At 39.3% G+C, this 25254-nt stretch overlaps 2 protein-coding genes across 3 annotated transcripts in view; one reads left to right on the forward strand and one right to left on the reverse strand.

Annotated features, from left to right (window-relative positions):
* kcnb2b (potassium voltage-gated channel subfamily B member 2b) overlaps positions 1–3500 on the reverse strand; it is a 118109-nt gene extending 114609 nt beyond the window's left edge. Inside the window, exons 1-2 of the mRNA XM_039666721.2 lie at positions 3108–3500; positions 1255–1953 (exon numbers count right to left, since the gene is read on the reverse strand). Of these exons, the coding sequence (XP_039522655.2) occupies positions 1255–1836 (582 nt within the window). The 5' untranslated portion in view covers positions 1837–1953; positions 3108–3500. The remainder of the gene's footprint in view (positions 1–1254; positions 1954–3107) is intronic.
* trpa1b (transient receptor potential cation channel, subfamily A, member 1b) overlaps positions 1–25254 on the forward strand; it is a 191375-nt gene that overhangs the window by 117777 nt on the left and 48344 nt on the right. For both annotated transcript variants that reach the window (XM_089125692.1, XM_089125693.1), the window contains exon 4: positions 4503–4610. The gene's annotated coding sequence lies outside the window, so the exon portion shown is untranslated. The remainder of the gene's footprint in view (positions 1–4502; positions 4611–25254) is intronic.

Below are 25254 nucleotides of genomic sequence, written 5' to 3' on the forward strand. Positions count from 1 at the left end.
GTAGGCATAAATATAATCATTTAAAAAGTCTGTTACCACGGGAGCAATGTAATATCCAGACACAAATACTCTGTTCCAAAACTTAATGAGACCACTTTCTAACACCGTTGTTGCACAGTTTTAGCAAAACTTTCTTTTTTTTTTCATTCAAAGACTTCACAGACACAATATTTGTGTGCATTATGTTTTAGGCTTATTAAGGCGTGGTCGATTGTCCATTGTAAATAGTGTAGTGATGCATGAAGCACAGTTCACAAAGAGGTCACCGTCAAACCAAACAGCTTTTTGTTGGTCGATGGAGTGAATTCACACGACCAACCCATTGCAAAATCTGCATGAAAAATATTTCGCCCTCACTCGAAATACCAAATTGTGTTGATTCCTATTGCATGCCTGAACAGTGGTGAATGTGCCTGCAGCTTCATTGTGCTTTAGCTTAGCAACATGCTAACGTCAACAATTCTAACTTCAAAATAAGCTGTTTTTTTGTTTCGAAATGTGGCTGCCTCATTCTAATAAAATAACCAAAGTCACGTAACAATTATGTACTTCACAAGGAATAATGCTCAATTTTATAATAGTTAATTTTCTGAAAAGAGTTGACATATGTAAATGACACACAGCCACTGTCTCCAGTGCAGAGCTGTCCATGAAGAGTGTTCCAAATCCCTCACTTAGCCTATCGGAAATCGGAAGTTGCCACTAAGTTTTGGAACAGAACAAAACAGAAAGCAGCATAAATGCCTACTAAAGTATTGTGCTGTTAGCTTAGCAACATGCTAACGTCAACAATTCTAACTTCAAAATAAGCTGTTTTTTGTTTCGAAAAGTGGCTGCCTCATTCTAATAAAATAACCAAAGTCACATTACAATTATGTACTTCACAAGGAATAACGCTCAATTTTATAATAGTTAATTTTCTGAAAAGAGTTGACGTATGCAAATGACACACAGCCTGCATAGATAGCTTAGCAACATGCTAACATCAAACTCTTAAGTAAAATTTCCCATGTACAGCCGATGTAGATTGTTCCATAGCCGTAATTTTTGAGCTTTCACAGATTAGAAAACTGTCTTACTGTTTTCGGAACAGAGCTACTCTTAATCAACCAAATGTACTGACAAAACAGAGCACACTTTGAAGTTGAATAGGGAAAGAAGGGCGTGTGTTTTTGCCTTAAAAGGGTTATTTGGGAGCTGTCAAACACCCCAGGAGGCCCAAACTCTACCGCAAGGTGTACCGCAACACCTTACCTTAGCAGCAACTGAGGAACCTGGCTTCTCCAAAAGGTCCCAAAGTTTCTTCCTCTTGTCTGAGCAGCAGGTGTTATCAAATTCCCCCTCTCCCTCCCTTTCTCTCAGAGTCTCTGCCTCTCTCCTCAGCTCCTCGTTCATCTGCTCTTTCTTCTGGTGGTAGCGAGCCTGGCAGCACGACTCCAGGTAGATCTCATCGATGCCCCAGTAATCGAGCTCTTGCCCGAAAGATAGGGCGCACATTTCCTCCATCATGTGCAGCTTTCCAGTTCTGTAAAAGTTCAAGATGGACGTGAACGCGCCGGGGTGTCTGTCGAAGAAGTACTCGTTCTCGTTCAGGCAGTAGTCGTCGCAGACCTCCATTAGTGACTCGTGGGTGTTACAGTCTCTGAGCTTGCCTAATCTGGTTCTGGGAAGTCGGTCCAAGGTCCGCCATAAGACCTCGTGGTTGAGGCCCCCGACGTTGATGCGGACCCTCCTGGAGCGGGCCTTGGTCCGGATGATCTCGATAGGCTCGGGTGGAAGCGAAGTCGAGGATTTGCCTCCAGGTTTCGGAACCCCCAGTCCAGTCTTCTCTGCCATTGTGCGTGTGGGGACAGGCGACTCTCGCCAGGAAGAGGTGCAGGGACGAAAATCAACCAGAAGACAACTGGGAAAAGACAATTACGTTGGGTCCTCCTTAGACGAGTCCCTCCATGGCTGCGAAGACAGACACAAGAGAAAGGATGCTGGAATATCTGAAGTAAATGTTCTGATCATGCACAGACACCTGTTGTTTCCACCTTGCACGTTGTGTGAAATGACATTTTTCCATGCAGTGCACAATATTCCAGCTCATAATTGTTTAGGAAATGCCCTTCTGAGATCCATTAGGAATATGTTAGATTGCACTGTATGTGTTTTGCAAAGTACATTTGGAAGCATTAGATCCCATTTACATATCACCAGCCAAGCGTGCCCTGTATGCAAAGAAGAAACATAAGCTCTGGTATATTTCACCAAAGCCTAAGCTGAGAGAGTCGTGGCATATCTTGTTTAAACTAAGGAGAATTAGTAATTAACACAAGCATTAATTCTTGCCACATTTAATATTTATCATTGGCCTCCCTATCATTTCAAGGTTAAGTTCAGGAGTGTGATGTAAGGTGATATGTGAGCAGAACATGCAGTTCTCTTTTTTCTTTCTTTAACAAATAATAAAACATAAAATAACAGCAAAAAACATTGTTTTATTGTACACTACTAATATTCAGCTGCTTCTGAACCTCTTTATTTTACTTTTTGCAAAAAAACTGAAGTAATCGAATTGCATTCTCTGACATTAAAATAACTAAAAAAGCAATATTTGGTGTTATTTCTGATCTCTTAAAGATGACATTCTTTAGTGTAATGTTATGCTCTCATATTAAAAATGATTTTTGACTCTAATGAAATGAAATAATTTAGAAAGATTTTAGGTTACAAATTATACATACACACAAGACAAAAAAAAACCCCTGCAAGATCGGACTCTTTCACAGTAATCTTTCCATTTTAGATATAATTTGGAAAGAAGTTAATATCCCAAGGCAATAAAATAATATAAGTATATCAGCAAAAATATCTACGTTTACAATTTGTGTGTCCACTGTTTCTCACATTAAGATTCGTCAGCAGTGTCTGATAAAACCGTTGTACTGTATGCTTTGCCATGCGATGTCTTTAACTTTGCAGCCTTGCTATTTAAAAAGAATCAACCTGTTCTGAAAAGCAAATCTCCTTTCACTTCATCTCAGCTGTTCCACTCAAACAAGTAACGTCCAGGCATCACGACTTGCCATAACAATGTTTCTGCCAATGCAACTATTTCTTACCTTCCTGAAGTGAACCACCGTTTGCATATACAAACCGCTGTGTGCGCAAACGAGAGAAAAGACGTCTGTGGGTTTCCTTTAAGATTCCCAGCTCTCAACGGAGGCTTCAGTTAGGACCGGACATGTGTTCCACATTTTGTTCAGATCTCACTGTACACCGGGGCATTTCTGTCACTGAAAGAGCTCTCCTTGTGTCGCTGAGAGTGCTACCTCCATCGATGGCTTGATACGGTTAGTCGGGATGGCTGCAGATGTCGGACGCGTAAAGCTGAGGGCGCGCGCACTGTGTGTGAAGCTGCAGAGTGACACTGAGCGCGCGTGTGTGTGTCTCTGTGTGTGAACGGAATGGATCGTCTAAGCACGAACTGCATCACAGCCTAGAGGTGAAACCTAATTGGATTGGTCTGTACATCAGCAAGGGCAGCAGCAGATCAACTTCAGCAGGAACTCTATCTCTCTATCAAGTTTATGTTCCATACATTTATGAGTGTAGACAATAAATATTGCCTACATTAACCACCTATGTGTGTGTGTGTGTGTGTGTGTGTGTGTGTGTGTAGGCTATACACACACACACACACACACACACACACACACACACACACACACACACACACACACAGTATGTTTATATCTTTCTATGTACATAGAATAAGGCAATTTTATTTCAAAAACATTTTACAGTCCAAAACATCTTACAGTAAATCTATGTTTTAAAAATAATCTCATTTATTTGTGCTGTATGACATACAGTTAACATGCATGTAACCATTTTTAATGGTTGTGCTGTATTTTACCTCAGCATAATGAAGAATGCCAAGTCTTAAGTTTACAGTGAGGCTAACATACATTTTTGTGCGTAGGACAGATTAAGACAGATCATAAAGATTAAATGTAGACTAATAATAATAACCAAGTAAAGGTGTGACTTGAAACCTCAGTGTCGTAAAAAAGGCTTAAGTGGACACCAACAGTGTCAGCTGTACTGGAGCCAGTGTCAACAAGATCATGTAGGCCTATATAATGACTTTTTTATGACTGGCAGCAGTCAATACATGATACAGTATACGTGACATGGCACTAAACTGTATGCGTACTGCATTACTAGCAAAATATTTTACAGGGCATAAGAAATCACTTTTCCATGCTGTGGCAGCAGCGGGTCCTTGTTTTTATTACATTGGCCTGGGAAGCCATGTGTAAAGTATATGAAGTGTGATTTAAAATGTATAACACTTGGTGAGGATATGTAGTCACAGCAATTGTTAGTTATGAAGCAGCTTTATTGAGTTTCAGTTGCGGTGTTGAATGACCTGCATGGGTCTGCACTGTTAAAGTTCCCTCCATAACAGTAATTAAGCCTCTAAAACTGTGTCTGCTTTGTCTTTCAAACAGGTCCAAGTAAAAAAAAAAGATGAAAGGAAACAATAGTTTGGAGACCGTCCATCTGTACGCACGAGATGTCACAGGACTACAGGAGAAACAGTGGTTGGGGAACAAATGGTGCGTGCTATAAATATATTCTATGCTTATCAAAGGGGCTGTAGTTTGATTTTAATATACTGTGGCTCAGTGGCATTGATCCATGAATGATACTTGAAAAGGAATAAAGGGTGACATAATATATACGTTAATTTTCAGATGAGTAGTATGACTAATAACAATGAACAAATCTGATTCACACACTGTGTTGTGTTTCAGTATTTTTCGCCCAAATGTTTTCTGCCACTTGAAATTTTCCTCTGACCATGGCATTTTTGTGAAACCAAACAGCATGTTGTGTGTGATTGATGTTGTAGCCTCAAATGAGTGATTAATACATTTCTATAGATTTTTCTGACTCTTGTGCATAGTCTGCTGTGATCCACAATGTGAGGGTGAAGGACATTTGGAAAAAAGAGATGAAATAGTGACAAAGGACTAGACACAATTTAATAAGGAGTCGTAATCAACTGCCACTGCAGTTCAATAGAAATATACTAGTTGTCCGCTTATATCAGTGTGCCAAGTAAACATCTTGCTGCCTGTTCAGCTGTTTCTAGTTTGGATTTCTATTCAAAAATGCCCATTGGCTTCCTTATTAAACATGATTAAACTGTATACAAATTTGGATTTTTAAAAATTGTTTAATACATTGCAATATATATATATATTTATATCATTATAATATAATATTATATATATTACATATAACATCTTATTTTCCTCGAATCAGATTGGCTAAGAGTTCTTTCAGAGGTCAAGAAAACATTTTTTTCATGAGTTTTGTTTAGATGAGAATGTAGTTGCATAGACCTCAATGTGATTTTTATATTAACATGTAGACCATTTTGCAAGATGTAAACAAAACTTGTCCAGAAGCACTTCCTGTTTCAGTTTTTTAACACTACATAAAAGCTGGGATAAAATACAACCAACAGAACATAGAAAACTGAATCAAAAAGTTAAACAAACATCTTTAAGATTTTTTCTTTACATGTGAAATAAAGAAAACGGTTACAAACTGAAACAGGAAGTGTTTCTGGACCAGTGTTGTTTACATCTTGCAAAATGGTCTATATCGCCAATTTTTCAGTCCCTTGTTGTTTAATGTTTATTAGTCTCCCCAGGTTTTTCTTATTAGCCACGCCCCCTTGTTATATTATCAAGCTTGTCTTTCTGTGTATTTAAGCCCTGTTTTTAGTTCAGTCTTTGTCATTTCTTATCGTTGCACTATGGTGGTTGGGTAACACTTTAGTTGAAGGGGTGTGCATAAGACTGACATGACACTGTCATAAAACACGTCATGAACATGAAGGAGTCTTTATGAATGTTTATGACTGTTGTCATTAAGTGTTATTCGGTAAATTAGGACACTTTTAATGCAAAGTTTACATTGTTTACAATGCCTTTGTTATGACAAAACTTGATAAAGACATTAGTACCAGTTACTCTGACCTGCCGTCAGACCTTCACCCTATGGACGAAACTCAGTTTTCAACGGGCCGGAGTGTCCCTGGAACAAGCTTCCCGGCATGTTGTTGTAATGACAGATGCCTCTGCCATGGGCTGGGGTGCCATGTGCAATAGATGTGCCGTCGCGGGCTCCTGGACGCGGGCTCCTGGACTCCTGGACTACCTCTAACCCCGCCCCTAAACCTAACCGTCACTGAGGACTGACAACCTACCCCTAACCCTGCCAAATAACAAATTAATTCAAATAAATGGTATAATTCATTAATTCAAATAAATGTAATTATACACTCTCTCTGTCTTATTCAGAAATCTATTTCTAACAAGCCGTAACTGTCAAAAATAACCCTAAACTAAAGTGTAACTGTACTATACTAATTACAATAACTGGGTAATAACTAGGTACTAACCCTGAACCTACTTCTAAACCTAATCTTAACCCATGTATTTCCTTTATATCACCCAGTACTTTCTTAGGTAAGTACACTGTACACATAAGTACACCTGCTGTAAAATAAAGTGCGACCCACAATTATAATTGTTTAAGATATTAGGCCATCATGCAGTTCAGTGTATATATGGTGTATGTTGACATTGGTATTACCAGTGTAAATAAGGCTGCATTTCTGCTGTCTAGAGGCACTCTGGGCCACATGTGAATGACGATTAAATGACACTGAGCTTCTGCATTTTTAATTTTAAACTTTATGCTAACATTGTGTCAAAGCACTCCATGTTACCAAGACTACAAAACATTTTGGGAATGTAATGCATGTTTAATACTGTGGGCATGTGTGTGTAGGCAGTTACCATAGAAACGGCAATCCTAGCATCATGCACTAGTAACATTTTGGCACAGCAAAAGGGTTATGCCTCAGAGCTAGAATTGCATGATACTATCAATATATCTGATTGATTTTGTACATAAAGCAAACATGTGAAAGTGAATGTGCTCACAAAAGAAAATATGCAAGCATATGCAGCCCATGTGTATCATGTATGCATGACAATGTTGGTATGTGCATACGTGGGTGTTTATAGTGGGAGTGTTTATGGTGGGATTTAAGAAATAGTTTCCGCTTAACCATCTAACAGTAACAGGTAGTTGCCCACACCGGTACCCAGCTGTTCCTTCCCAGTTGTTGTAAAGGCTCTCTGATCCCTCAGAATATACACAGTGCTGGATGCTCTGTTTCTATGAAACAAAATAAACAGCGTAACATATATACAGAAAGGCTAATGGTTCCATATAGACGTGGTTGAAGCATTTCAGTGCTGCTAGCTTGTGAGTTTGCAAGACAATTGATGCTAGTGTGCTGCTCTGTTTATTTACTCTGTGTATGTGCATGGCATTAAGTTATCAAAGGACTGAGACGGGAGGGAAGGGGGTGGGGGGGATGAGGTGGACGGCTATAATTTAAGTGAACGTCTGCAGGAAGAAGAGGCGGGAGGGACCTCTCAGTTAAATTATAATAATAAGCTCTCAATCGATGCAGGACCCCTTGCTAAAAATAGAAGCAGTGCTTGATTGAATTGTGTGTGTGTGTCCATAAAAGAAGTGGGCTAATATAGGGTCAATGATGTACACACAATGGAACCTTTGTAAACCCTCATTTATTTTTTAGTGATGTCACACAAGTGATGATAAAAATAAGAAAAAAATGACACCCTATTGGAAACTAGTACACAGCATAGCTGAGGTAGGAAGTTCTCTCACAGTTTTCTGGTGTCAACCAAACAGCCTTCTGTCAGACGACATTACAAATTAAGTGAGAGACCTGGAGTGATGTATTTTTCAATTCTAATGATTAATGGATTTCTGAAGCGTAAGGCGAAGAAAACGCATTAATGAAGCAGTCGTTGGACTTGCAGCCATGGTCATGCCAGGATGAGGAGGAGATGGTTGATGTCAACAGGAAAAAAACAATTGCACCCATCCATTTGTTTTCTGGGATATTTTTAGGCTCTGAAGCAACACTCAAGAAAGCCACTGTTGTGAAGGACATTATCTTACAGAGAAATCTCAGTTCTGGAAACAGAACTGAAACACTTTTCCTGTTCGAACATGTCTTCAGCTGTTTTTCCATTGCATGTTTGCAGAGCAATGTATGGAAGCTTGTTTCCGCCACTAAATAAATAAAAATAATAATAATTGCAACTTTTGATCTCACAATTGTGAGATATGAAGTCACAATTCTGAGAAATAAAGTCACAATTGCGAGAGAAAAAAGACAGAATTGCGAGTTTACATCTCGCAATTCTGACTTAATAACAAATAATTGCAAGTTTATATCTCGAAATTCTGACATCTTTTCTCAGAATTGTGAGATATAAACTTGCAATTGCGAGTTATGAGGCCAATTCTAAGGGAAAAAATATATATATACTTTCCCCCCCTCAGAATAGCATAGTTTATATCTCACAATTCTGACTTTACAACACGCAATTGCGACTTTATATCAATCAATTCTGACTTTATATCACACAATTCTGACTTTATATCTCGCAATTGTGAGAAAAAAATTATTATTTTTTTATTCTGTGGTGGAAACAAGCTTCCATAGCAATGTCATAGCCAGTCCCACCAATAAATATATCTTCTCACATTGAGATCCATTGTTTGTATGTTGTATATTTTTTTTTATTTTTATTGAGGCGCACTAACACCAGGAAAATATCATCCTATTAGGTTCTAGATTTATGACGGTAAACATAATTTCTAAACTACATTGAAGAGAGGCCTTTAGAGAGCTGCGCAGGCCGACCACAGCCCATGTGATCAGGTGCACCATGGCCAACTTGTTGGGCCTCGACCGCCACATTTTGCTCAACTTAACTAAAAATCGAGACAGCTATCCTCGACTCCCTGGTTTCCTCCTCAGGCTTGTTCGGTCCTGCAGTGGACAGCCTTGTGGAACAGCACAGAAGACATCGCAAGCCATGCACCATTTTAAGAGCAAGCTCCTCAGCTGCTTCTAGTCGCCCAAAGACAACGCCGACTCAGCAGTCAAGCCGGCATCCACCCCTGCTCGGCCCCAGCGTAGGGCAGAACCCAAGGTGAGACATCGCTTCCGCCCAGAGAAACGCTACCTATTCCCAAATGGCAGGGACCCCGCCCTAAGATGGACCCTGAGCCGCCTAAACAGTCCTGATGTCTTGGGCACAAGGAGGAGAAGGCTAAGTCCCGCTGAGGCCGGACAGCCATTGAAAAAACAGTGTGTTCACCTCTCAACCCCCTGTTCAGTTCCAGGGCGCTGGAAGCACTTGTTGCTTGTTTGTTGCCTGTACCTGACCCCTATCTCCTGTTGTAAGGGCACCCAGACTTTTTTCCGCGAATCAAATTAAAACAAGCACCTTCACAAAAAGAGGATTTCTCCTCCATATCATGCTGCTGCAAGCGTCAGCCCCCCGTCACAGTCAAACCCCTCGCCGGCAGAAGTCAGGATTGGGAAGCCATTCCAGAGATGTCAAACTGGTACTGGAAAAAAAGGGGTTACTCGCTCTTTGGTCTCGGACACCAACTCTCAGGTCCCCCATGCCAAGATACAGGTTCTGATGGAAAAGGGTGTGATGGAAAAGGTTCCTGCAACCCACAGTGAGTCAGGCTTTTAAGGTTGCTATACCTGGTCCCCAAAAAGGATGGCGGCTTCAGACCCATCCTTGATTTGAGATCTCTGAACCATGCTCTGTTAAGACAGCCATTCAGGATACTAACCTTGAAATCAAATCCTCTTGCAGGATCTGAAGGATGCATACTTTCACATCCAGGTAGCCCCCCATCACAGACCGTTCTTGAGATTCTTAGGGTTTATCAATATACAGTCCTGCCATTTGGACTGTCTAAGGCTCTGCACACTTCTACAAAATGCATAGATGTGGCTCTCTCCCCACTGGAAGAGAGGGGAATTCGTGTCCTGAATTACCTCAACGATTGGCTGCTTTTAGCCCAATCAAAGGAGGAGCTGTGCACTCACATATCTCTGCTCCTCAACCACTTAGAATGCTTGAGGTTCAGGATCAACCTGAGCAAAAGCTCACCGTGACCCAGCAAACGCATTGTACTCGACTAGTCCGACCAGGGGGCAACCTCTCTTCAAAAACATATCAGAAGCTACTGGGCCTCATGACAGCAGTCAACTCATTAGTTCCCTTGGGCCTGTTAAACATGTGGCCCGCATCCCAATTTGAGCGTGGCGCTAGGACCGTGTTATTCTCAGAGTGAGCCACGGCTGTGCCAGAGCCCTGGTCCCTTGGAAGTTGCCCCATCTTTATCAGGGGAGCGTGGAACTGGGCTCATTGTCAAGAAGGAAGGTAGTCGTAACAGACAGACCTTGCGACAGAGGCTCTTTGCGAATGTCCAATGTCCACCCAATGTCCAGCTGGCACATCAACTGCCTGTACATGATGACATTGCTTCTGGGTTTCAAGAAATTCCATGCCCTGGTCTGGTCGAACAACACGACAATGGTAACCTATATACTGTATATCGTCAAGGTAGTCTTAGGTCCCATCTTATGAACAGACTGATATGCTAGATCCTCCTGTGGGCACAGTCTTTGCTCGATTTTAGCTCTGCATGTGCCGGGCTCCATGAACAAGGGAGCAGATATTCTGTCCCAGACAACCCGGTCTCATCCCAAGACAACATATAACTGACGTTTTGGGACGTCTTTTGACCATACGTCAATATTCGCCTTTTTAGGGCCCCCTTAAACGTCGGTAGATGAGGTTATGGGATCCTAACTCTACCCCATACCTAAACCTAACCCTAAACCTAACCCGTCACCTAACTGACGTTAAAGGTAAAGCGTCAGTTGTATGACGGCCCGGGATCGCCATCTACCAACGTTTAAGGGGGCCCTAAAAAGGCGGATATTGACGTATGGTCAAAATACGCCCCAAGACGTCAGTTATATGACTTTTTGGGATGAGACTGTGTTATCCCAGAACAGACGCCTCCAGGGGAATGGAGACTCCGCTCCCTGATGGTCCGCATGATTTGGAGTATTTTTAGACAGGCAGAAGTGGATCTCTTCACATCAGAAGAAAATACAATAATCTTTTCAGAGAAAAATGACGCATTGGCCCAAAGTTGGCCTCCTTTGCACCTCTATGCCTTCCCGCCGGCAGCACTGGTCCCTCAGGTCATCAGATTAATCAGGTAGGACAAATGCTCAGACTTACTCGTGGCACCACTCTGGCAGAACCAACCAGCTCCTCCTTAAGAGATACGCTCATTATCAATCATGCCCTCGGCCTTGTCCTCGCCACAGCTATGTTTATAAAACATTAATTATAAAATTTTTAAAAAAGTAACTTGTTTTATTTACTTTATTGGCATTTGGCGGGTGTTACTTTTGGACCCTGTTTATGTGTATCTACACAGATGTTCTGTAAAAGACGTTGACAGCAACTAAAATCGATGGGCAATATGGGCCTGCCTCACATTATAATTACTGTAGCAACAAACGTATAGAGGTGATTTGTCAAACGGTGAATGAGACAGGTGTGCTCAACTAGCAAATTCTGAAACGTTTCACGTTTTTAGTAACAAGGCCACATGTAGAGCTATTACTCTATATCTTCCTCTCTTGTCCTTAACAATCACTCTCTCACACACACACACACACACACACACACACACACAGACAAAGCGAGGCCCACACACAGATAGACTCTCACATGGATGTGCCCACACAAACTTTCTTAGAATACTAACATCACTCACTCCTGAAATATGATCCACTGCATTTTCCCTCTTGTGCTGAACTGTTACCATCTCAGTTGCACATCAATTAATGACTTTAATTATCGTATAAACAGAAAGCGCTATTTTTTTTGACATAAAATCTGCATATTTCTTTATATGTTAAAGAAATTAGACTCTCCTAATTAGAGTTGATTAGAAAACCTGTATGGGATTATTCCTGAAACTGTACATGAAAAAGGCTGAAGGCTAAATATAAGAGAGAAAGGAAATTAACTGCAGTAGTGCAACCCAAACATGAATTTAAAATTTTATGAGGACTTGTAATATCCGGATGTGAAGTGTAGAACAAGTCGGACATTTTAGAGGTCATTTTTATGAGCTAAAACATTAAATAAAAGACACTGAGCTTTTTCATGTTTTCTAAGACTTTGTAACACACACGCACACACGAAAAAAACTTGAGATTAAAAAAGTAAAATATAATGAATAAATAAAAGAATATAGTTTTACGAATGGTGTTCCAGATAGAATAAAGTACGCCATGCTTAAAGTAAAAAAAACAGACAATTGTGACAAAAGATCACAATAGAAAAGACTATCCCTACTTCCATTTGAAAGCACAGTTATAGTTTTAGATTTATAACTATATAGAAACTAATGTATAGCTTGTTTCCCCTTTGTCACGTGTGGGTTTTGTTGTGTTTTGTATATCACGTGATTCCTTGTTTGTCATGTGATCCTGCCATGTGTCTTGTCTTTTGTTATGTTGTTGCTCAGTGTCCACAGGTGTTTCTTATCTACCACACCCCCTTGTTATCTTGATTAGCTTGTTTGTCTGTGTATTTATACCCCTGTGTTTCAGTTGTTGGCTGTCGGTTGTTGTTTAAATGTTACTCGGTTCCTGCCTGTTTCTCTGTCCTGTTCTGAGGTCCCTGGATTATCGGTTAGTGGTATTAATAAATGCTTGCCATTGGATTCGCTCTCTGTTTCGTTCCTGACCAGATGTGACACCCTTGGATCTCTATGCTATGTATTATGTAAATTAGTTTGTTTGAATGCTTGGATGAATCCATGTTTATGTATTTATGTATTCAGTCAGCTATGCTTCAGAAATTTCTCTGCACTCATCAAAACCTCAGACCATAAAAATGTTAACTTCCACTCGACTGTAATCACAAATAATCAAGGTCCAGTTTCTTTTGAACTCACCTACTCTATCTGCTTAGGTCAGACCTGACTGGGCAACAAAACGTCAGCAGTATGGTTTCTGATGAACGAATGGTCTTTATTTAGGGGTTGCCAGCAGATTGGTGTCATATCGCAATTATGGAAAACTTCCTGACATTCTGCCATCCCTCTGTGGCACTTTGCCGACAGTCTTCATTTGTATAGACAGCCAAGGCTGTGGCCCATGGTATCTGAGAAAAGGTCAGGCAGAGAGTCTTATTTGTGCCATAATGGGTGACAAGAAATTACAAATGGATGAGAGAATAAGTGCATCTAATCTTATCTAATTTTGTAAAGTCCTCGAGTTTGATGCAATTTTTTACTGATAAACTCATGACTGGTAATGAGGACTGAAAATGGCTTGTGTAGGTCATTCTAAAGTGGTATTGGACAATCAGTTTCTGGTTTCAAGCTCAAAATTAGCATTGCATCATACCTAAGGGCTTTAATTCGAATAAAAGGATATGCACGTCACGTTTACTGTTCGTTGTTTGCCTGTGACACAGGCCAAAAAAAAGTTGTTATTTACATCAACCAGCAAAAATACGCTGTTGAGCGCCATTGTAACCATGCCAAACTGGGCGTTCACACGATGTTAAGCATTTTTTGGCGCATAATGTGACATTTGAGAACCTCAAACCATGTTTCTCCCAGTTGACACGGCAATACACAACCGCCGTTATCAGAAATCTCCACTTTGGCCGGAGATTTTAGATATAATCGTTTTCTGTGATTAAAAACGCTATTTTCGTGTAGCCTAAATGAGAGGCCAAACCACAGGGAAATGTCGGCGTAGTCTCTTTGTGTAAACGGAACACCAGTTTGCACCTGTGTTTCATTGATTTAATCCCTGTCACCTGTTATCTTGTTAATTAGTCGTTCTGAGTTCATTTGTGTCTCATTTCCCTTATCTGTTCTGTGTATTTAAGCCCTGTGTTTCAGTCTGTTTCTTGTCTGTCGTTGTTGCTACATGTTTGGTTGTTCTGTTCATATTTCTTTTCAGTTTGTGGGCTTGTTTAAATAAACACTGATGCAATTAAGATCCTGCATCCTTTCCTGCTTCAACCAGCCTGTGACAATGTAAGGGATAATGTACAGGGAAAATGACCCCGTCTTGTATCACACTGAAGGGATTTATTTTGTAATAAGGACTGGATGACTATACATTATCCTGCTTAATACACAGTGACTAAATAAATACATGATAATTACATTTATAATTTTGTCTGTATGCCGCTGGTATGCCTTAAAGCCTAGATCAAAGTAGTCCATTTCAACATACAAAACTATCAGCCAAGCAACAAGACAAACACTGCAACAATATTACACTAATAATATGTATATACTAAAATATTTGTCTGAATTTTATCATTTTTATTATTAAAATCGTAAGTTGAGGTCATTTCACTACAATCCATAACAAAATGCCACCAGTTGTGTTTTTATAGAAGTAATATTTTTTATGTTTATGAACTAAAAACTAAAGGGTACAAAAAAATGAAAGCCAGTTTAACTAATTTGAATAAGCAAGCTGATTGCAATGAAGATGAATGCCGAATCTAAATGCAGCGTTTTGGCTCATTTAACTGTGGCTATGTTTACATGAAAACGATCTGAAGAGAAAACGCAAAAGTGGTGTTGCGTTATTACTTTTTATTGTGCGTTTAGATGAGCGTTATGGGTGGGCAATCCGCGTGCATATGGTTACGCGAAAGTGTGTGAAATTTGATGTAGTATGCACTCCAGGAGGCTAGGTGGCAATGTGGAGCACTGCCACACAACAACACCAAGTCCGCATGCCTGCGTACAACCTTCACACTCTAGCAGACTTTTCCATTTTTACCCTTTAGACGGGAACGCGACGGTGGAGCGTTTTTAATGTTGCATTCAAGTCCTCCTGGGGAAGTTTATACGTTCAAAGTGGGAAGTCGTGTTTACGACGGCAGTACATTCAAGTCACTTTCATCGGAGAAAGATGGCGGAGTAATTTCTCTTAATTAATTACACAAAAATCCAGTAAGGTTCTTAAACTCTTGTTCTAGAAAATGAAGAACAAAGAAATGTGCATCAGATGTACTTTGTTTTTTATGTTTTAAATTAATTTATGAAGCCACTGCCAACTTTATCGTTGCATGTTTACTGTTATATAAAAATGCTATTATATTCTGTGCAGGCAATTCACTTAACTGCGCTGCAAATAAGAAAACCTTGACAATATCTCTGCATAATATTTAAGTATTGTGGTATTCCGCCATGTTTCTCAGTGACACGCCCACAACTTGGAAAATCCTGAGCTCCCCACTGGTATTTACGACATTGTGGTGGCGTTCAAGTGCGTTCAACTCGTAAATACAATCTATATGAGATGACTTGAACGCACCATAAGATTTCCACTCTGGAGGGTGGTTTCACTTTTTTGCGTTTTAAGCCCCACTTTTAAGCCCCCAAAACGCCGTCGTCGTGTAAACAAAAGGCACTTAGGATAAAATATTTTTACGTTTTCACCCGCGAGCGTTCTCGTGTAGACAGGGCCTGAAAGAAACCCGGAGCTTAAATACACGGAACAAATTAACCAACTGATCATTAGGTGCACACAATAATCATACATTGATTAACCAAGGCAACTACTGAAAACACAGGATAAAATCTTCCTAACCCCAAACTTTGGAGCTGTATAATATTTGTCTTCACACAGAGCAGAACAGGAGAATTTATTTAAATGTAGATCAAAAATGCACACTTTGCAGCACAAAGTGTTTCCAGTTAACTTTGTTTGCAACATTCATCATTAAACTTGAAAGTTAGGCTACCTTGTAGCCAAGTGAATTTCAAGAATGAGTAAACCAATTTAAAATAAGTCAGCAGAATACTTATCTCATTAATACATTTAAAATGAATCAGCTGAATGTTTACCTCATTAATATTGATTAAGTGAATAAGCAGGCTGCTCATGCTTACAGACACATATCAATGGCCTTTTTACAGCACATGTAATGATACCTGTTTCTGGTCTGTTTGTCTTATCCTCAAGTTGCAATGGGTGTCAGAAGACTCAGTTTCTAGTGCTTTATACTTCTTCCACTTCTTTAAGTAGGGTTGAGGTGAAAAAAATAAATAAAATGTGCACTAGAACTAGAAGCTCAAATTGAACACCATGAGTTCAATACTGACAACAAACATAAGACAGATAGTTTAGTGCTCATTGTGAAATAATCAGCCATCAGATGATGGAAAAATGTGTCGAAAAGGGGATGTTATTAGAAATTGCTTGTCTCTATGAGGACGTCCTGCGACTAGAGGAAGTTTCTGGAAGGTTTTCCCCCCCAAGGTCAGTTTCAGAGGATTATAGTCTTTAAGACTCACCTCTCTGTGTACTTGCCATAATTGTAAGAGAACACCTAATTGTGTAACCCACACCTGAAGGGATGTCAAGTTCGGACTACTTCATTAGACTGTCGAGGGAGAGGTAATTAACCTAATACAGTTTAATTACACAGAGTGCGTGTCCCTGAATGTTTAATCAAATGTTTATTTTGGTGGTCAATTCTGCATGCAATAGACTGGCATCATTAAACTTCAGTCAGTACTCAGTGAAGATGTAGGGGTTCTATTTTAACAATAGACAGTCAATTTTCTGCAGTCCATAAATAATAAACAACAGTATACTGTATTAATTGATGAAACATTGCTGTGAATATTTTCAAGTGTAAGTGATACCAAGAAAGTTTTTTGTTTGTTTGTTTGTTTTGCATAATGCATAAAAGTAAAACCAAGATGTTGTCACATCTATTGTGGTAAGCAAGAAGCACACTGTCTTTAATTAATAAATCATGCTGGAGAAATATCTACTTAATATCTAACCAAAAAATATCTAACCAAAAAAATAACAGAACAAAACAGGACGTAAACATACACAGGGAACTAACTAAGACGCAGGTGTGGCTAATGAGTAACCAAGTGTGGCAGGGAAAGCAAGTTTCCTCCCTATTTGTTGTCACTGAATGGTTGTCAGGAGTGCCAGCCTATCAGTTCTCAATCCCTGCTGATTTAAAGGCCGCTGTTATGCCACCTGGGTATATGTTATTGCTAGGTCCCTTGGTGTGTGGGGGCTTCCAACTAAAGGTACATGTATGGCAACATTTGGCTAATGTTGCTGTCGGTGCAAATGCATTAGTAAATTCTTTTTTTTTTTACATATTTGTGTTAAAGCTGCGGCAAACTGTGCTGTGAGCAACAGTAAGACCCATGTGTGTCAGTGACCACTATCTGGAAAGCATAATCTTTTTTTAGTAGTAATATGTGAGTTGGGTTTTAGGACTGATTTAGTTGTGGACGTTCTGTCTCTATAGGGCTGTTGGGGTGATCCCTTCTTGCATAAACGCTATTAGGATGGCTGTTTTGAAGGGTTTTTTTCTCTCATGCTAAAGCTGGTGTGGTTGGGTGGTATTGCATCTGTTTTGATCCGCTTACCGCCGAATGTGCTTGAGTTGTGCACACGTGCCTGCCCTTTGTCATGGTGATAGCAGATGTGTGTACGTTTTTTTTTATTTTTTATTTTTATTTTATCTGGTGCTGTTCTTAGTCATTGATAAACATGATCATTTACTAGACAAAACCAAGCTTAAAGCATCATGGTTGAGCATTAATGTCAACAAGTTGACTGTGTGCAACCCCTACTGAGCAAATGTAAATATATATATTTTGGCAGACTGCAGTCCTGTCAGAATTTGAGTTTATTTGTTCATGTTTAGAGTTTGTTTTGACCCGTTTTCTCTTCAGTTCCTGTTTGAGTTGTCTTTGTCAAATCTCTGTTTGTTCACTAGTTAGTCTTCTTATCTTTTAATTACTTCAGTTCTCCTTCATTCTCTCCCTGCTTGTTTATGGCTACTGATTGTCTTAGTTGCGTTCAAGTGTGACTTGTTAATCAGTCTCATTAATAATTCTTGTTTACCTGTGTATTTAAGCCAGGCTAATGAGTTTTGAATTCTGTCTAGTTATCTGTTGATGTCGTTGTAAGCTTGGTTGTATTGTTCTGTGTATTAGAATTCCAAAGTATCCTGAGTATTTTTGTTAGTTCGAGTTTGTGATTAATACACAAACTCAAACTAACATCGGTGTTTGAATGAGTGTGTGAATGGGTGAATGTGAGGCAAATGTAAAGCGCTTTGGTGGCCATTAGGTCTATGAAAGCCCTATATAAATGCAGTCCATTTACAATTTACCAATACTTCTTAATACTAATATTGCGGAAGACTTCAGCATATAGATCCTGTTTCTTCTCTGCTGCAATTAAGGCCCATGAAGTCACACTTGGAGAGCCCTTGCACATAAAAGGGTGCCTAATGGCACTTTTCCACTGCATGGTACGGTTCGGTTCAGGACGGCACGCTCTGGCGCTTTTCCACTGCATGGTACGTGACGGCTCGGTTCGGCTCGGCTCGGCTCACTTATGGCGCATTTCCACTGTGTGGTACGGTACGGTACGGCTCGCTTCGCTCGCTTTAAATGGTACCTGGTCTGTTGAGGTTCCAAGCGTACCGTACCAAAACTAAAATGTGACGTGAAACACTGCAGATAACTGATTGGTCAGACATAATCGTCACTACCAGCGTTATTGTATTTGTGATGCAAGAAACCAAACCAAGATTTAACTGGCCAGTAACAGTCACCGCTGTACCGACTGCTTTTAAACTAATCCCACCCACTTTAAAGCAGTACTAACTGCAGTGGAAAAGCAACCAAGCTAAAGCGAACCGAGCCATGCCGTGCCGACCATAGTGAGCCGTATCGAGCCGTACCAGCAGTGGAAAAGTGCCATAAGTTACACATTATCAACTCTTTTGTCTGAAGGAGATTTGCCCGGCAGGCATGCCCTGAATTATGGTCCGAAATATGGTCTCGCTCCCCTTTTCTGGGAACCGGTTTGCATGTGCAACCTAAGACGTTTCCTTTCAAAGTGGAACTTGGATGCTGCAACTTGATATTGATGTTCTGGGGATCACAATTCCCACCACACCATGCTGAGATTATGCACACCCACTAGGAAGGGAAATATGCACAGAGCGAGCATCACATTAAGTGACTTTGCAGAACTTGCCAGAATCAAAAAGAGTGTCAACACCTAAGCACAGCCTATGTGACTTGTACGGTGGCCTTCTTCCCTAAAGCCAGTGTCCCGAGAAGAAGATTCAGAACATTCTGAATTCTGGCCTGAGAGCGTCATTGGGAGTAGTTCAGTAGTTTGTTGGTAGTTAGTAAGAAGGGCAGGCTACAAACTCCAGAATGCCATTACCCAAAGGTTAGCAATGTCCCTCGTGAATAGATCAATAAAGGGAGGGAGACGTGGGGCATATCGATATATATATTTTTCAACCTGCCCAAAAGCCTCTATATCCTAAGGGAATCAGAGGAGAGATTAGGCCCTACTTAAAATCCTACTTAAAATCCTACTTTCTCCTTTAAATAAATTATAGTTAACCTGCTCTAACTTTGTGCCCATTAACTTGTCAACTGTTGCTCTAATTAGCACGAGCCTTACAAGGAAATGTAATGACTCCAACACTGGAACTGATGAGAAATTACATTTGATTGACATTGTTTACCAACCCCAAGACTTGTGGTTGACTATTGATACAGATGGCAACTAAGAAGAAGGGGTTGCATCATTTCAGTGTGAACATCCAATAAAGAAGTTGCTTCCAAACAGTTCACAATGAGCATAGTCTCTAGACCAATGAGAGACAAACACCATTTCATCATCAGTCCAGATTCAGAGCCTGCCTCAACATCGTCCTTGCTAGGAAGAGGAAGTAAAGGGTTCGGAAGGTGATTAAACTCTATACTCTTAGAACACACAAAAGTATATTATACAACAAATTCAAATAAAAAAAATTATCCTTTTAAAAAATCTAATCCCAAAACCTACATTTCCCATAATAACTAACAAACGATTTAAAGGGCACCCTTTTAATAACTGGCCGCCGACTAACGCTGCAGTCATTCATCCTGGCATAACCACAGTTAAGATGTATAATAATGCAAAAACAACACTGAAAAACTAAGCAATTCCAATAGGGTCCTCAAACCATTGGTGCTCAGGCCTTAATATAGATTTAGAACCTTGTCCAATAGCCCGCGATCGACTTCCTGCTTATCTCGAGTCTAAGTCAAATTCAATCTGGCTGTTCTGCTTGACATTACATTAAGCAACTTCTGATATGCAGGGCTGATGGAGGAAGTAGGTTCAGTAATTTCACTATCATACTCCCAACACATCTAACCACACCGCTAGACTCCACCAGCAACATGCTCTCTGTTAGTTCGGAAGAAACGCAGAGTGGGCATCTGAATCCAACAGATCTCTTGAACAGATTCAACAGAACTGGCAAGCAAAGATTGGGAAATTTTCACTACCTAAAAATCTTATTCTCCATTGACACACACAACAAAAAATTGGCTCCAAAAGACAAAATCATCAAAAGAAAATTGATGATGCGTAACTTGCTATTAGGGGTGTGCAAAGCAGCCGCTATTTGTATTTGTATTTGTATTTGTTCAGGGAGGAAAAGTATTTGTATTTGTATTTGTATTCGAGTAAAATTCAAAATAGGCATAAAAATCTTTAAAAATACTTTATAGTGTATGGATTCTTTAATTATATCCATTATAATAATTATGGATATGCAATATTGGTTGATTTTTTCTATAAATCCAGCAATGAACATGTAACAAGAAAAGTCATTGAAAAGAAAATAAAAGTCAGCCATTACCTCATGAACCATGGTTAAACCAACAACTAATAAAATACAATTGTGAACATTATGAACCCCAACACCACGGTGGAGGACGCTGTGCAGACAGAATAAGTTATATGGATAATTTATAGTGAGGAGGTTGATTATGAGCCCGACGCGAAGCCTGAAGGGTTTTCGCTATAACTACGCCTCGCTCTACATTACCCCGCTTATTACATGGCTACCTACCAAATAAATCAATAATTTGACTCAAAATATGGATATAAAAAGGAGTTTATTGATTTAAAAAACGATTGTATCGCTCCCGCTAAAAAAAGAAAAATAGTCCGTTCTGTCTCTACGTTTAGAATCCATGGCAACGCTCTGTTTTTCATAGCAACGGTGTGTTATACTTATAAGCAGGGGCCTGTTATAATAACAGACCGCATTCTACATTGGAATTCAATCAAGCCATGAAACAATAATTACCGTTACCGAGCTAACAGAGCTACGTAAACAGAGCGAACATGAAAGCACCCGTCTGCAGACGTCAATAATGGAATATACTCCCGATCAAACTCCGCTTCCCGAAAGTTATAAACTGCCACCGGAACATAGTTAAGGTACAAACATCTATTAAACAAAAATAGTGATGCAGTTAAGTGTTTTTTTTTTTCGCTCAGCCGAGCCCTCTCTGTTGCTGTGTGGAGCAGCCTGTCAGTCACCTCTTCCTGAACGTCACTCACTCAACTCGCGCACTGACTCAAGTCACTCAACTCGCGTCTCGTGAGGAACGCAGCTTTTTGATATAAAGTATTTCTTGTTCCCGAATACAAATATATTTTTAAGTATTTGTTCGGAATAAGTATTCGTAAAAAACACATTATTTGTACCTTTCCGAATACCGTATTCGGATTCGGCTCCACCCCTACTTGCTATGCACTGGCACTTTGCATGTGATGTCATGGACTGCTGTCTGCCAATAGATTGGTGTGTGTTCACACATGCTCAGACACCAGTTACTCCGAGGGCGTTCCCCATTAGCCTGGGCTTCCCCATTTTGCCTTGCCGCAGCGCGATTTTATTCACGCTGCTAGGCAGCCTGGACACCATGAGCCAAACTTTCGCCTGACGCGAAGTTACCTTTTGACACAGCCTTTGTGTATACATACTGTAAAACTTCAAAGAATAGCCCGGGCTTTCGTTTTCCCAAATCGGCAAACTGTACCGGCTTGTATTTGAGACAAGCGTCTATATGAAACCGGCCTTTATAATTTAGTATTGAGATGTTGTTCATTGAGTCTATAATCTCCAAAAATCTCCAAATGCTCCACGTAACCTTTTACTTTCGTGTCAATTGATTTGATTAATATGCGCGAGTGAGAGAGAGCAAGACTCATGTTGTTTGAAGATGTGAGAGTGGGCTCTCTCTCTCTCTCTCTCTCTCTCTCTATCTATCTGCTCATTATGCGCCCTGTCAAGAGCAGCAGTTTCTATTCTACATCACTTACTGTTCAAAATCGGTTTTGGTGGGACAAAAATTTGCTTTGGTGGCCGCCAAAAAGCGAACGATTTGACGGTTTTAGAAGATTAATAACCCAAAACTAAAAAACAGACCCGGCCTCTATTTTTATTTACCCAAACCTGCAGCCACACCAGGCGTGTAAAAGAGACAGGCGTCTATTTGGGACTCGCCTATTATTTGAAGTTTTACGTTAAATCTCCTAAATCTCATCTGGTATGATGAGTCATCTGGTATCATTGACACGATTGGCTATGAGCTACGTACAGGCGCATTTTATAGACATTCGTAGCATCCAATAATACGGCTCCGGGCATTCATAAACCACGCCTCAAATACGAGAAAATGAACATGTGGTTTCCAGACCACGTTTCATTCTCAATGAAACGTGGTCTGGCGTTAGCCAGGCTAGTTCCCCATAGCATCAACACCAAGACGCAGCGTCAAAGTTTCACTTCGAAAGGGAAATAACAATGGAGTAGTCAAGACTAAACCACAATGAAACTCTAGAAACAAAAACATAGGAACAGAAAGACAACTAAACTAATCAATCCTGACAGATGTTATATGAAAATATATCTATTTTAATCCTCCATTAGTAACTACTGTTTTTACTGATGAATTTATTTAATATTGAATTGGAAGTTGTGGGTTTTTTTCTAAAAAAAAAGTTTATATCATTATTTTATATAATGTACATATTCTGTGAAAGCCATGCTCATGCCATCAAATGATATTGTAAATATATATATATATATATAGAAGATATGCATAGAAGATTCATGGCATCCCATTTATCTGACATTGCCAGCTGGACGCTCTTAGATAAGGGCCATTTTAATGGCTGCAGGAGGCACAGCAGTTTAGATAATTAGATCTAAAGGTGACTTTTGATTTTACTATTGGGTAGGCATGAGTACGTGCTAAAGGGGATAGGCAGTTTTCACTTAATCTAAAATGGAGGAAAAAGTCACTGAAAACAAATAGATTAGATTGCAAATTAAGATTACAATCTGAGGTCTCTCAAGCAAAGATAGAGAGAAAATCAATAGGTCTCACACCGGGTCAAAGAACAATTCAAAGGGAACCTATTAAAACGGCAGAAAGTGAGGAGAAAAGAACATTTCCATTGCATCAGCATGTGCAAAACCAGTACTATAAGCAATGAATAAATTATTCCATGCTTTACTGCAAGGTCAGGGTGGCATGTCTTTTCCCATGGCGCTGCATCCCACGTTAGGAAGAACATACCCACACACAGGTCAAAGTCTTCAACCTTGTGTACAGTACACATTCAAACTGATTTTTCTTAAACTTTTTATTTCATAGTGCTTTGTTGTCCAGGGTTCTGATTCTATGCTAGGACGTTGTGCTTAACCTCTGCCTAGGCTCTGCATGTGGGATGCTGCTCGCTATGAGACGAGTACCATCCTTAAAAACTCTAAAACCAAGCATATCTAGTATAGAAACGTTCTGTTTAAGGCCTAGCCAGTCGATCTAATCTCTTGTCAGGTTTTCTCCTTCCATGCTTGTGATTATTTATGTGATAAATGGGGCAATGACACGATGCCCCCTTCACAGGACTGCCCAACTTATGAGCCGCTGTAAATATCACTAAACTATAAACACGTTCATTATTTATAACGTGCTGAGGATGCATGTTTTGGGCATTATTTATATGCAAGCTCCTACAAACAGTTTTTATAAAAAACTCTGTCAGCATTTTCAAACTTGATCTTTTAAAATATGAAGTTCATGATGTTATGTTGTCTACGTTTCTAGTTTTTACATATTTAAAGTTACCTTCATTTTTTGGTTCTGCTTGTTATTTAGCCAAGTGTCTGGACTTTTCTTTGAGAAGTTACAGTAGAATATAATGTCTTATATTTTGCAAAACATTTTTGTACGTTTGGATAGATTCTGGAATGTACAAAATGGATGTATTGTAAAAATGCAAGCACTATTATAATAATACATGATAATAATAAAATGTGGACAGAAACTTGTAGTAAAATTACACTTTTGGTATCAATACCATAAAAAGATATGTTAAGCTGCTAATCCCACTCCTATAAATTTACACATGAACATTTGTTAAAAATATCTAGAGTTGGAAAGAAAAACATATTGAGACAAGTGGAGTCAAGTCGCAATCATTTATTTATTGAAAAAATGTCAAAAGTGGTACCAAAAATGGTTCTAGTGATGATGTTTTGCAGTCTCAGTCCCCTCTGGAATTATATAATATTTGGGTATGTTCATCGCAAAATATGGACTCTAAAAATGTATATTGTAGCGCACAAATAAAACTGAATACTTTAGTTTTGGGCGTATTAGTTCTGTTTTCAGTCACAGGATTATATACTGAGAAAACACCTTTCCTGTCTGACTCCAAACAAAAATAAATATATAGGCTATATGGTAAACAATGGTTAATCAATTACAGAAATGCTATTAATTTTAAGGGTTATGTCATGTTTAACAAAGTCTTGTTTAACATTATGTAATCTTTCGAAACACGTTTGCATCAGAAGTCACAGGATAGAGCAAAATGTTATAAAAAATATTGTTGGTTTAACTTAAAAAAAATAAGTAACCTGGTTGCCTTAAAATTTTAAGTTCATTGAAATGGAAAATGGAAAAATTGAGTTAATACAATGAAGGAGATTAATTTAATCACCAGAAACTCTAAATATGATGTTATCTGAACTACATAAATTGTCTAAGTTGATTTGAAAAAAGAAAAAATGTGATTACAAATCATGAAAATATATTTGTACAGTGTGTAAACTAGATGAGTAAACTGCTTTTAATAAACGCAACTGACATTGACCTGAGAATTATTCAATATAACAGAATCAAATTATTATATTTGCCACAATTATTAAATATTAAAATATGAATGCCACAATTTAAAAAAATGATAAATGATTCATACACATTTGTCCAAAAGTTATTCATTCGTAAATAATTTATTTGCTGTCAATGTGTCAAAACGGTACT

Source organism: Pimephales promelas, chromosome 22 (assembly GCF_988280905.1).
Source record: "Pimephales promelas chromosome 22, fPimPro1.hap1.1, whole genome shotgun sequence".
NCBI lineage: Eukaryota > Metazoa > Chordata > Actinopteri > Cypriniformes > Leuciscidae > Pimephales > Pimephales promelas.